At 69.0% G+C, this 12,859-nt stretch overlaps 1 protein-coding gene across 5 annotated transcripts in view; it reads right to left on the reverse strand.

Annotated features, from left to right (window-relative positions):
* Positions 1 to 12,558, reverse strand: part of TNK2 (tyrosine kinase non receptor 2) — a 17,489-nt gene extending 4,931 nt beyond the window's left edge. For 2 of the 5 annotated variants that reach the window (XM_026045373.1, XM_026045372.1), the window contains exons 1-10: positions 9,331 to 9,465; positions 8,117 to 8,294; positions 7,957 to 8,027; positions 6,151 to 6,363; positions 5,838 to 5,990; positions 5,250 to 5,527; positions 5,008 to 5,134; positions 4,624 to 4,770; positions 4,253 to 4,347; positions 1,168 to 1,362 (exon numbers count right to left, since the gene is read on the reverse strand). In XM_026045373.1, coding sequence (XP_025901158.1) covers positions 1,168 to 1,362; positions 4,253 to 4,347; positions 4,624 to 4,770; positions 5,008 to 5,134; positions 5,250 to 5,527; positions 5,838 to 5,990; positions 6,151 to 6,363; positions 7,957 to 8,027; positions 8,117 to 8,294; positions 9,331 to 9,393 — 1,520 coding nt within the window. In that variant the 5' untranslated portion in view covers positions 9,394 to 9,465. Of the gene's footprint in view, positions 1 to 1,167; positions 1,363 to 4,252; positions 4,348 to 4,623; positions 4,771 to 5,007; positions 5,135 to 5,249; positions 5,528 to 5,837; positions 5,991 to 6,150; positions 6,364 to 7,956; positions 8,028 to 8,116; positions 8,295 to 9,330; positions 9,466 to 12,511 lie in introns of those variants that run through there. The other 3 variants (XM_026045377.1, XM_026045374.1, XM_026045376.1) reach the window with 3 other exon arrangements.
* Positions 12,559 to 12,859: the final 301 nt, after the last annotated feature.

A 12,859-nucleotide genomic window follows, 5' to 3' on the forward strand; every position in this document is an offset into this window, starting at 1 on the left:
CCCAGGCCTGGGCGTGTGCCGAGCTCGGTGCGTTCTCTGCGGCCCGGACGGCACGTACCCAGGGCCCGTGCCCACGCAGCGGGGCGCGGGGAGGCCTGCCAGGGCACGAGGCTCCTCCGGCGCGCCCGGGGCCACCGGCACCGCCGCGGCGCAGGGCGCCCAGCCAGGCAGAGCCATCGGGACCAAGGGCACTGGCAGAGCTGGAGGGACCCCCCCAGGGACCCCAAAGGGGATCGGGGAGCGAAGCGGCCCTCTGAGGCAGGTGGAGGTGCTGCCTCTAACCAGCAGGGTCTTTCCAGGCTTTGAAATCGCATTTCCCCGCCCCCAGAGCACCTCCTACACCAAACCCCATGCAGGCAGAGACCCGCTGCGCCCCCCGCACCGAGCCCACGCGCCCCGGCCCAGCTGCACGCGGGGCAGCCACGCTCAGCACCGCCAGCGAGCACCGAGACGGGCTCCTGGTGCCCCCATTTGGACACGATGCCCAGTCCCACAGGGAGCCCTCCAGCCTAGAAACCCTCCCTGGATCCCCCCAGTCCTGCCCTTTCCTGCCTCTCCYGTTACAGACCCAGCTGCGCTCCTCTCTTCTGCTGCAGCATGGGGAAAAGAGAGGTTCTTTCTGCCTTTTTTTTTTTCCTCCTTTTTTTTCCTTTTTGCTTTTTACAAGGACACACGTGATTAAAAGCATGTGGCCAGCTTGCACTCCAGCTCCCCTCCGTGCACATTACATAAGGAGTCTGGTTAGGAGGCCTAATATACCCCAAGAGCGCTGGATCCAGCCCTGGGCACCCTGTTTTGGGGCTACCAYGGGGCAGGGGCAGCGCTGGGAAGCGGAGGGCAGCTCTGGGGCCGGGAGAAGATGCTCTCCCGGCACGGCCAAACCCAGCGCTTGCCCAACACGTCACCTTCTCCCCAGGGACGGCAGAACTGCCCCGCTCCAGTGCAGCCCCACGGCCTCCGCGCATCCCCACCATGCAGCACCCGGCCCCGTTAGTGAGAAGAGACGAGGGAGTTAGTGAAGCCGCAGGGACCCCGCACAGAGCGATGCTCCCGAGCGAGGATGAGGAGGCGTTCGGAGGGGGCAAGGCCGYGCTGCGGAGCGCTCCCGCGCCAGGCGGGAAGGCAGGGGCAGGCAGGGGGGTGCAGAGAAGACAGAAAGTTTCTTACTCATCAATTTTATCGGGAAACCCCCAGCACTGCTGCGGGTTGGTGTCTCCATGGCCTGTGTGGATGAAGCTGTTTTTAAGCGGCTGGCTGATGTCGTGGGCTGAGAGCCCCGCCACCGAGGTCACCGTGTTTCGGGGGAACTGGCCCACTTTTAGTGTCCGCTTATTCTGACCCCGCCACCAGTAATTCTCGGCCCTAAGGAATAAAAAGGACCTGGTTACGGAGGGCGGGAAGGGAGGGCGAAAAGCCCGCGGTGGCGGGGCGGGGGGACGCGCGCCCTGCCCCAGGGACACAGGAGGCGGCACTGTGACTCACCCAAGGGCACCGGGGCCAGGAGGGGAGCCCGGGTGCAGGGATCCCCGGGGCTCTCTGGGGATCCCGAGCGCACCCGGTGCAGGCCCCGGCACCCTGCTCTGCCTCCCTGCGCGCAGCCCCGGGTGCCAGGCGGGCAGCAGCCGGGGATGTGGGCGGTGGGGGACAAAGTTCCCGGCTTGCGCCCGCCAGGCCATTGCCCTTCCTGCCCCCCGCGGCCCTGTGTGGGTCCGAGCCGCTGGGCACCRCTGTGGACCCCAGCGGTCCCCACAGGGCTGCCGTGCGGGGCAGCTGGGGCTGCGGGGTCCCCTACCTCGCACAGAGCCGCCGGCGGGCAGGGACCGCRGGCAGCGCCGAGGCTGCGCACGGTGCCAGCCCGGCGAGGTTGGCACGGCCCGCGGTTTCCTGGAGTCACCTGTGACTCACCCGCGGCCACTAGCTCAGCCCTTTTCCTGTTTACCTTCCCGCTCACAGCCAGCCAGGCGCATTACTCAGCGCTGGGACCCCTCGGCGAGGCGACGGGGGCCGGGGCAGAGCCGCTCTGGGCACCCTCCCTCGCCCGCAGCACCGGGGCTGCCGCCCGGGAGCTGGTTTTCCCTTCCTGGGAGGTCCCCTCCGCTTGCTCCCTGCTCCCGGCTGTGCTCCATCTGTGCCGCAGAGATGCGCCGGCTGAGCCGGCCCCTCCACTTACCAGCCCCATCCATCCAGAGGATTTTGGGGGGATGAGTCCCCCTGGCACAAACCCCCTCACGGCGCCTGGTGCCTCATSCCGGGCCCTGGGGCCGCCTGGCACCGCGGGTGCAGAGCGCCACGAAAGCTCTGCCGGAGGCGGCGCCGGGTCCACAGGGCTTTCAGGTAGGTCCTCCCCAGCGCAGAGCCGGGGGCCCCTTCCCCTGCCCACACACACGTACGCACGCCCAGCGCGGCTCTATCGACACGCAGGGGCTTGAAAGGGGCGGGGGGTGTTTACGGTGCCCCAGGCAGCTTCGCCATCCGGCCCCTCGCAGGAGCCCCCCGCCAGTCTTACCGCCCCCGCCAGCTCCCCGCTGCAGGGAGCTGCCGCTGCTCCGGCGCCTTCCTCCTGGGGAAACTGAGGCACGGGAGGGCGCAAAGGCAGGGATCAGGAGCTGCTCTCCTTCCCGATGTGCCCGGTGTGTCCCCGGAGCTCGGGAGGCACCGCGCGGCGCTCCTGCCCGCTCCCCGCTGCGGTGCCCGCGGCCGCAATCCCAGGAACATCTAGCACCCCGGCTGCGTCCTGACTGCAGGACCCGGCCCCGCGTCCGTCACAACCAGCACCCCGCAGAGGTGCCCGCGCCCCAGCTCTCCCCTGGGACAACGGTCTCGACCCAGCTGCAGGGGACACCAAGCGTCCCCGCTCCCCGGGGAAGCTGGGGCAGGGCGGCTCTGCGGCGCGCCGGCGGGCGGGCTGGCAGACAGCAAGGAGCCGGCGCGCACCCACCCACGGCTCCAGCGCGCCCGGCCCCATGGCAGCCCCCGGCAAACCCGCCTGGCCCTRGTGCCCCACACCAGCCCCCCGCTCCGTTCCCGGTGTCACCTGGCTCCGGCGGCAGCGGCGCGGCGGGCGCGCGAGCGTCGCCCGCGTGTGCGGGCTGCGCAGGGCAGGGGCAGGGCGCCGAGCGCAGCCCGTGATGCAACGGGGACGATGTGTGCGCACTGGTTCAGCCGGCGCCGCGGCCGCCCGCCCTCCGCCTCTGCTTCCCTCCCTCGCCCGCCGCGGCGCTTCCCTTCCCTTCCCCTCCCCTGACGGCGATTACCCTGCCAGACCCTGGGCAAGAGTCATCGGGGGCCCAGGAGAAAGCTGGTCCCTGCAGCCACACAATTCCGGCCTGATTCACCTCCCGGCTCTGACTAAAGGCAGGGATCCTGCCCCAGGGGATGGGGGAGAGGGAAAGGAGGAAGGAAAATGTCTTTTCTTCTCTCTCAGCCCCTGAGACCTGCCGGGGCTACAGGACACCTGGGCACCCGGTCCCTCAAGGCATGGAGGGACTTTGAATCCTGGGGTACCTGGCATCCCCACCACACTGCTCCCCTCTCCATCCCCCAGCGGTGCAATATGGCTAAGGGGACAGGGACCTTCAGGCTGAGGTGACACTCTGGCAGTGGGGATCCACAGCCCAGCCTGGAGCTGAGGGGCTGCAGGACCCTGTGGAGCCGCAGGGCCATGGAGGGTGGGCTCTGCCCTGGGCTGCCCAGCAGGGCTGGAGGAGCCGAGAGCGAACGGAGAGGGACAGGAGCCGGGCGGTCGCGGCATGGGTGTCCCCGGGCGGGTGACGGTGACGTCCCCGCGCTATCAGCAGGGAGCGGCACCGGGTGCGTGGCTGSCCTGGCAGGCGTGTTCCCGGGCAAGGCCGGGGCGAGCCCACGCGCGCACGCCAGCCTGACTCACGGCGGGTGGACGGCAAGGGGAACCCGGGCACCACGGGCAGGGCCATGGCCCCTGCACCGGCCCCGKCCCCCTGCCAGCACCATCCTGGCAGCGCCGCGCCGGGGAACGTGCAAACCTGGCAGGGCACCAGGCAGCTCTGCCGGGCTCTGCCTGTGGGCTGCGTGCCCAGGTGTGCCCGATGAGGGGCAAAACCCCTAACCCAGCCTATGTCTCCACTTCCCACAGCTCTGCCAGTGCCCGTGGCCCCCGACATCCATTTTTGAGATCCCCTGTTCCCATCCCCATGCTGGCTGGCACCAGTTCCTGCTGTGAGGGGCGGATCTGCGCAGGGCAGGGGGGCGGGCAGGGGTCCCCCGCAGACAATACCTGCCCTCGATGACGGTGATGATATCGTTCATCTCGATGCGCAGCTTGTCGGGCTCCTCGAAGTCCTGCAGGGCCCGCATGTCAGTGGGCTGGGCCTGGCAGGGAGAGCAGAGCCGAGATGTGGGACGCTGCCCCCCAGGACCCCTGCTTGGAGACCAAGCCCCAGCCCTGAGACCAAGGGCATGTGGGGCACAGGAGCCCTAGCAAGGGGTTGGAGAGTCACCACCCCAGCTCGTGGCCTGCACCCATGTGTATTGCCTTGCAGCTTGATGTCACCCTTATCTCTGCCCACGCTTGGGCGACACTGGTGGGAGGTGGTCCCTAGTACCTCTCCCTGGGGATGCTCCCCGAATGCCTCCCTGCCCACCTACCTCGACCAGGAAGTCCCGCAGGGCCACGAAGGTGGGCCGGTCCTCGGGCTTGTGCGCCCAGCACTGCAGCATGACATTGTAGACGTCCTGGGGACAGTCCTCGGGCCGCGGCAGCCGCTCCCCCTCCTTGTCTATTTTGTGCAGGATCTGTGGGGCAAGCAGAACCGTCAACTGTGTGCCAAAGAGGGTGGTGATGATGCCAAAGAGCATCCCGAGCCCTTGCTGGGGCCTGCACTGTGGCAGGGCCTGCTGAGGTGGCAGATCCTGGAGGGCTTGGGAGGAGAGGAGCAGCCCAGACCCTGACGTGTCCCYCCACTGCCCTGCCTGCACAAGGCTCAGCGCTGCCGTGTCCATGGGGGTGGGAGCACCCACCACGCTGCCCACCTGGCTGCCRTTGAGGCCGATCCAGGGCTCCTGGCCATAGGTGAACATCTCCCAGAGGGTCACCCCAAACATCCAGGTGTCGCTGGCGTGGGAGAAGGTGCGCGTCTTCAGGCTCTCAGGAGCACACCTGCCCGGGAAGCAGACAGGTAACAAGAGGGGCTGGGAACGGCACCCCCAGCTCTCCCCACAAGGCACTAGGAACTCCGGGATGATGCCCTCAGGGGCCCCTGGCTCAGGCTCACCAGGCAAAGGGCACCTTGCGGTGCTCCTGCATCACATAGTGGTCGTCATTTTTGGGCAGGGCCCGCATGAGGCCGAAGTCCCCGATCTTGACCAGCTCGTTGGAGGCCAGCAGGATGTTGCGGGCAGCCAGGTCACGATGGATGAAGCGTTTGGACTCCAGGTAGGCCATGCCCTTGGCCACCTGGATGGCATACTGGCACAGCGTGGAGATGAGGAAATGGCCCTGGTTCTTTCGCAGACGATCCAGAAGAGAGCCCAGTGGGGCCAGCTCCGTCACCTGGGCCATGTGGAGGAGAAGACAGGTGGGTTAKACCTAGGAGCATCCCAGTTCATACTGTTTTCCAGCCCGCTCAGGCACCTGGCACGGCAATCTCTGGGGAGGGCCCAGGAGGATAYAGAGCCTGTTTGCCCCACGGCTCAGTTTGCCCCACGGCTGGTGATCACTGCACTGGGGGCCAGCAATGATGAGGCAAGAGCCCCAGGGTGCAGCAGGGCAGTCATGGCTCAGGTGTATGTAGGGGTCAAGGTCAGCCCTATTCCCAGGGGTGGGAGCCCAACTACTCTTCTTGCCGGAACCCCAGACTCACCATCTTCATGGGGTGGGAGAGCACCACACCGTAGAGCCGGATGAGGTTCTTGTGATCCAGGGAGTGCATGGCGTTCACCTCRCGGATGAAGTCGTCCAGCACCTCCGGCTGGCTCAGCACATCCGTCTTGAGACATTTCACCGCCACGTTGAGCTAAGGGCCAAGCAGGGCTGAGTCACAACGTGCGGCAGACACATTCCCAGGGGTCTCCCAAACTGCGCTCCTCCACACACCCTCATGTGGAGCACGGGTGGTCCCAGACCCGCCTCCCCCGCCGCAAGCAGCGTCACAGGGCTCTGCCGCAGCCCCTCACCGTCTTGCCGGCTGGCGTGCACCACTCGCCGCGGCGCACGACGCCGAAGGAGCCGTCGCCCAGCTTCTCGAAGAGCGAGAGGTCCCTCTCCCTGATGAGGCAGGTCARGGAGTGCTGGCCGCTGGCTTCCAGCGGCGGCGGCGTCGGGGGCTTGCGGAAGGTGCTCTGGGGCTGGGGCGGCAGCTCCGACTCGGGGCGCTTCCCGCTGAACACCTGGGGGGGGTGGATGCCTGTGAGATGCAGGTGCAGAGGTACCCAGATCCTCCCACCCACAGCGCAGGGATTGGCAGCAGCAGAGYCTGCCTCAGTTTCCCCCCTCTCTAGTAGCAAGAGCCATGCACGCTCCTTTGGGGCCGGGCTACCATGGCATGCAGGCAGGCCACCCATCTGCCTCTGTGGTTCTGCAAGGGAGCAGAACAGCCYGCCCAGGCTGTGGACTCTGAAACCTAGCGACAAAACCTCCCCATCTGCTGCTTGCCCAGGGCTGCTAGCAGGCCTCTCTGCTGCATGGTGAGCTGCAGTGCAGGATGGGCTGGGGGAAACAGCAGCCTTGGGACTGTGCCTCTCATTGCATGTGCTCCCATGGATGGGAGCAGGTCCCTGGGAGCCCAGGGCTACCAAACACTCGTCACCAGACTGTAGCCGTGGGATGGGCACCAAGCTGGGAGAAGCCTCCAGCTTGTGCTGAGCAGGGTGAGAAATCCCCACAGCAGCACGGGCTGTGCAGCACGCTCTGCCATCCCAACACCAGCCCCTTGGCCCTATCACCCACCCTGYCTCACCAGCCCAGAGGGGACGGGGATGGGCTCACTGCCTTCCTGCCCCACCAGCAGCCTCTCAGGGGGCCTGGCAGGACCAGAGCTTGTGCCACAGGGCCACGGAGGCTCTCCCCAGCCCTGGAGCCCACCGCGGGCTGGCGGCTGGGGCGGCYGTGCGGGGGCCAGGCCAGGCATGTGGCTGCGGTGGGAGGTGGCATTTCTCTGCCCTGCACTGGGCTGAGTCGCCTTCTATTAAAAGCCCATCCCGGCCACGGCTCGGCCCGGGTGAGTCACGAAAGGGAGAGGCCAGGCACGAGCGCCCAGCTGGCAGGCGCAGGGTTCTGCGGGGGCAAGGTGGAGATGCCCGGGGCGCGGAGGKGGCAGCATCGCTGCTTTTACGTGGGACAACAAGAGGGAAAAATCGCGAGGCGGGAGGATTCAGTGTCAGAGGTATCTTGGGGTCTTCTGCCCTGAGGTGYCCTGGTCCGGTGCAGGGGACAGGCAGGGTGCTGGCAGTGCCAGTCCCTGGGGACCGAGCCAGCTCGGCCCTGCCGTGTGGCGGCCGGTGGGCAGGACAAGGGAGATGCTGCCCGGAAAGCTGGCTGGGCCGARATGTGGGCTCTGTTGCTAATTAGCTCTGAAATAGTTTCCTGGAAAAGAGGCAGATCATGCAAAGGGAATGAATTTCCTGCGTGCCGGGGCGGCAGCGCTGCCTTGAGCTGGGAAGTTACCCCAGAGCTCACATGGGGCCACCAGGGTCACACAGAAGGAAGGACACATGCTGGGGACTCGTGCCTCTCTCCCTGCCACCTCTCTGGGGACAGGGCTGGCCCTTTGCTCCATGGCACTCGAGGCAGGGGCAGAGCTGGGCACCCACAGAAGACCAAGGGAACCATCAGCAAGAGGAAGACAGGGAGCTAATCACACCCATGTACCCYGTGTTAGGGCTGAGGAGCGGGATCCCAGCTCCCCTCATAGGGCACCAAGCTCCTCCTGCTCCGCAGTCTCCCCATCACCCCTGCCCGGGGTGCCCCTGTCCCAGCCCTACCTTGCTCATCCACGACTTGCGCTTGCACATGGCTTTCCTCCGCTTCACAGCCTCCCACAGCCGCCGCTGGCCTGCCGGGACACCGGGACTCGTCACCCGGCTGGGGTGACCGTGCAGCCGGGCAGGCGCGTGGGGAGAGCTTTGGGGGGGACATACGCACCGGGGCGGCCCATGCCAATCTTCTCCAGGTCCTCATTTTTGACGTACTCGAAGTGGGAGAGGCGGGTGACGTTCAGCTCGTCCCGGATGCGCAGGAAGTACTGCTGCAGCTGCAGCTCGGTGAGCAGCTCCAGCAGCCAGTCCGTGCCCTCCTCCGACTGCATGCTACAGCTCAGCTTCTGCAGGGAGAGCGCCCCGCGTCACCACGTCGCCCCGTCCCCAAGGGCCTGTCCTGTCCCCACGGGCAGAGATGCCCACAGTGCAGAGCCTGTTCCCAGCACCCCGGCGTGCTGGCGTGATGTGGGCTCTTCTCCTCACTGGCAAGACCCCCAGGGAAGAATAAATAGTCCAGCTCTGCCCTGTTGTAYCCATAGCCCCGTTAAAACTGCAGCCCATCCTGCCTGCTCCCATTCCAGGGCAGTAATACCAGGGATGGAGAAGGTGGCACAGCCTCGGGGTATGGGATGGACATAGACGGCGGTCACTGCAGCCTGGACACGTCACCCCAACCAAGAGGCRCTGCCTGCCCAGGCACCAAGCGTGCCCAAGAAGCACCCTGGGCCTGGCACCACATACGTACAAGGGGCACCCCRTATGGGGCAGCCCCGTACGCGGGCCCTGGCATCATGCATGGGCAAGGGGCACCCAACCCGGCACTGCATTCGCCAGGGTTTGGGCACTCTGCCCAGCTGTGCTCACCCCAGGCCGCTCTCTGCCCAGCACCACCCCRTGCCAGACAGGGCCCAGCTTCATCCTTGAGCTCTCCGCACACCCCAGACACGTCCCGTGCCACTCCGCATCCCTGCCCATCTCCCGGTCCTCCTTCTCCCTGTCTCCTCCAGCTGAGATCGCCACCTTCCTGGGAAGGGACAAGGGACACTGCGCTTTGCCTTCCACCTCCAACAGCCGGGGCAGAGACTGAGACCTCGCGGCAGATGGAGCGGGACGCAGCCACCTCCGCGCTCTCCCCCGGGAGCCGACGTGGCCGCGCTCCCCTTGCCGCCCTCGCGGTGCTCACGGGTCCCGGCGGCGATGCCGCCACTTACAGGCTGAAAATACAGAGGGTGCCGCAAGCTGCCGGGGCAGCCGGGGTGAGCGGAGCGGAGCCGCCGGCCCCAGCGCCGGCCGGGGCAGAGGGGTCGGGCGGCACCGGGACCGCGCAGGGCAGGGGGGACAGCGCCGCGGTCCCCATGGGGGCACCGGGCCGGCACTTACCCGGTAGACGCGGAAGCGGGCCAGGAACGGGAAGGAACGGCGCAGCGTCTCAAAGCGGCGCATCCTGCTCAGCCTCCGCCCGGGACCCTGCCCAGGCGCCGCCGGCCCCGGTGTCTCGGGACAGATCCGGGACGCTATCAACGTCCTCCTCCTCCTCGCCCGTGCGCGGCTCCCGGCGCGGGGAGCGCTCAGCGCAGCGCGGGCCCCCGCGGCATCCCCAGGGCCGCGCGGGTGCCGGCGGCCAGGACGCTGCCCGTCACGGTCCCCCTCCTTCCGTCGCGCGGCCGAGCCTCTCCTTCCCGTCCGTCCTGCCGTCCCCTTGCCGCAGGCGGTGCGGCCGGGGCGATCGGCAAGCCCTGCGCGGGGCTCGGTGCCCGTCGCGCGGCCGGGCCGCCGCGCTCGTCGCCGCGCAGCCTTTCTGATCGGTGGCCAAGAGGTCAGCTCTAACCGCGGGCTGCAGAGCCGCCCGCTTCCTGTGGGCCTCCCGCTCGGGAGCCAGGGCCCGGCGGCTCCGGCGCGTTCCCGGCCGGTCCCCTTCCGAGGCGGCTCCCCCCTCGGCACGGCCGGGCCAGCGCGGGGGATCGATGCCCCAGCCGGCCCAGCTGCCAGCGCAGCCCTGCCCAGGAGGGTTTATTTTAGCTGCGCGCTGGCCCGGCGCTCGCACCGCGCTGGGATCCGAGCCCAGGGGGCTGGCCTGGGATCAATGTGCTGCTTTCTCTCTTGTTCGGCGGGATCTCGCTCCGGCAGCTGCACTGCCTGGGAGACTGGGCTCCCGGGGCCCATTTCCATGGAAACTCGCTCTTGGCCTTGGGAAAAGCTGCCGAGCCTCAGTTTACCCTATTAAGCAAGGAGGGCGGCACATCCGGCCCTTGGCTCCCGCGCGGCTTGGCAGGCTCCTAAGCGGAGGTGCGACGGGGCCGGACGCCACGGGGACGGGCACGGCGACAGCGGCAGCATCCGCTCGCGRAGGAGCGGGCGCAGCGGGAGCCGCGGTGCCGCTGCCCCCCGCGCGGCTCAAAGCCCTCGTCTGAGCCGCTGCCAGGGCCCCCGGTGCCCCCCCACAGCTGGGGGGGCGGGAGCCAGGCCCCTCACAGCTGCCGGTGCCGTGGGGCCGGCTCCCCTCGGCGGGGGGCCGGCCGCGGGGCCGGGGCCAAGCGCTGGCTCCCGAACACGGCTCYGTTGTCCGCCCGCGGGCTCCCCCGGGAGAACAGCTGGCCGGACCGGCAGCGCGCGGCGTGAGAGAGGAAGGACCCGCGGCGCCCTCCTGCCGCGGCCGCGGCCCCCCTCCCCACAGCGAGCTCCGTGCCAAGGCCCCGCGGGTGGCGAGGAGCCCGGGGTGGGACACGGCCTGCACCCCACAGCACCCCCTGCTCCTCCCTTGGCCCTGCTCCCTGCTGCATCCTGCTGCCCGCCCTGCCCCGCGCCCTCCCTCCTCTGCACAGGGCACGAGCACCAGGAGGAGCCACCGCTGGGATCCCCGGCCCCAGCACAAGGGCCCCATTGACTGGGGACGCCTGGGCAYGGTGCCCTCGGCACCAACCGCTGCCACGCGCCAGCTCTTCCCCTGCGCGAGCCGGGAGACACCAGGGACGTGGGCGCTTCCCCGCGCAGAGCCAGGGTCCCCCCTCGCCCACAGCGTGGGATCCCTCCTATGGGTCCCAGTGCTGCATCCAGCGGGTGCTCCCCACATACCCCTCGCATCRGGGCACAACCTGCACCTTGGCTCAATGCTGGGCCAGGTCCTGCGCCTGCCCGAGCTCAGCTCAGTGCCTGCACTGTCGGGCACCGGCGCAGCGCCCACAGTGCCTGGTGGGCTATGGGGCATGGGGTCGCACCCCCAGGTACCCCACCTGCAGCGCCGGGCAGGTCCCCATGGCCCTCCCGTGCGCCCCGGGACCACACACACACCGAGCGCTGCAGCCCCCGTGCCCTGCGCGCACCCCGGCACGTGCACAACCGCAGCCAACCCCACCGCCGGCGGCACCCGCCAGCTCCCGCGGCGGCCGTGCGGGCGCGCACGTGCACAGGCACACGGGCCCGGGAACGCGCCCCCGGCCGCGCTGCCCTCGCAAACGCCCCCGAGGCGCCCCCGGCTGCGCACTGCCGCACGTCGCTCCCGCCCCACCGACGCACTGGCACCTGGGCATGCAGCCCCCAGCATCATCCGCCCCAGTCCCACTCAGGGCAGCACCTCAGCACCCCCGTGTGCACCCACAACGCTGGGGCGCCCTCCTGGGTGCTCCCTGTGCAACTGCCATCAGCCTCCCAACGCATCCATCCATCCATCCATGCACTAATCCACCTCCTCTGCCTCCCCTCCTGGGGATCGTGACATGGGGACACAGCCCTCCTCTCCCTGCAGGAGCTGCCCCTGCCAGGGGCCCGTTTGCAAGAGGGGGCAGCCCCATCCACCCCGCACACCCAGAGGGGAGGTTGAGGCACCGAACGTGAGCGCACGTGGGCAGCTGCACCCAGGCACCCGCATCCTCCTCCTCCTCCTCGCTGCAGCTGCGCCCAGCTGCCCCCACTGCCAGGAGATGCAGCACAGGGTGCCCCGGGGGGACGCCGTGGCCCTGCACTCCATCCTTCTTATCCCTTCTGACACCCAGGGCACAGGATCCCATCTGCTCCCCCTTCCCTAGGGCTGCCCCACAGCGGCGCCGTGTCCCTGGGCACAGTGCCAGCCCTGAACACAGGGTCCACATGGCAGCAAGGGGGAGCGAGGGCCGGGCTCCCTGTGCGGATGCCACAGCCAAGGGCAGCCGGCGCAGCGGCTGCTGGACACCACGCTGCAAGCAAGTGGGCACCAGCTCGTGCAAGGGCAAGGGGAGGGCAGGAGCCGYTGGCTGGCACCAGGGCCATCGGGCAGCATCACCCCTCACCCGCCCCGTGCCTCAGTTTCCCCAGCACAACAGAGGTGACAGCAGCAGCAGGGCAGCACCCGGCTCTCCTGGCTCCCAGCCCGGGATGCAGAGCAGCTGCACACACAGAGCCCCAGGCGCCCAGCGCAGGGTCCCCGCGAGCACCGGGGAGGGTGACACCATGCAGGGAGACGCAGCACCGTGACACCCCCTCCCCATCACCAGCCACCCCCCTGGTGCAGGCACCACCGTGCCCTCCCCGGAGGGACAAGCAGAGCCCAGCGGGTCCCCCCCAGTTGCCCCCTGCCCCCAGCACTGACCCGCCGGCGCGGGCCGCCGTGGTGGCGCGGGGACGGCCCGGGGCGCGCGCTGCCCCTGCGCAGCATCCGCTGCCCGTCGCCRTCCGAGAGGCTGTGGGGCAGCGCGGGCCGCGGCTCCTCCTCGTCCTCGGCGCCGCTCAGCCGCTGGTAGTCGCCTCGGTCGCCCATGGCCGCGTGGATGGCGGCGGCGAGCGGGGGCGCGGAGATGCCCGCGGGTGGCGAGGGCTGGAGCCGGGCGCGGGATCACATGGCAGAAAGTTGCTGCAGTTCCGGAAAGCAGCGAGAGGGTGAAGGTGACCGCGACGGTGATGCAGGCGAAGGCGGGGGGATGGATGCCGAGGAGCCGGG

Source organism: Nothoprocta perdicaria, unplaced genomic scaffold, assembly GCF_003342845.1.
Source record: "Nothoprocta perdicaria isolate Ctin4 unplaced genomic scaffold, notPer1 scaffold_4, whole genome shotgun sequence".
In the NCBI taxonomy this organism is placed as follows: Eukaryota; Metazoa; Chordata; class Aves; order Tinamiformes; family Tinamidae; genus Nothoprocta; species Nothoprocta perdicaria.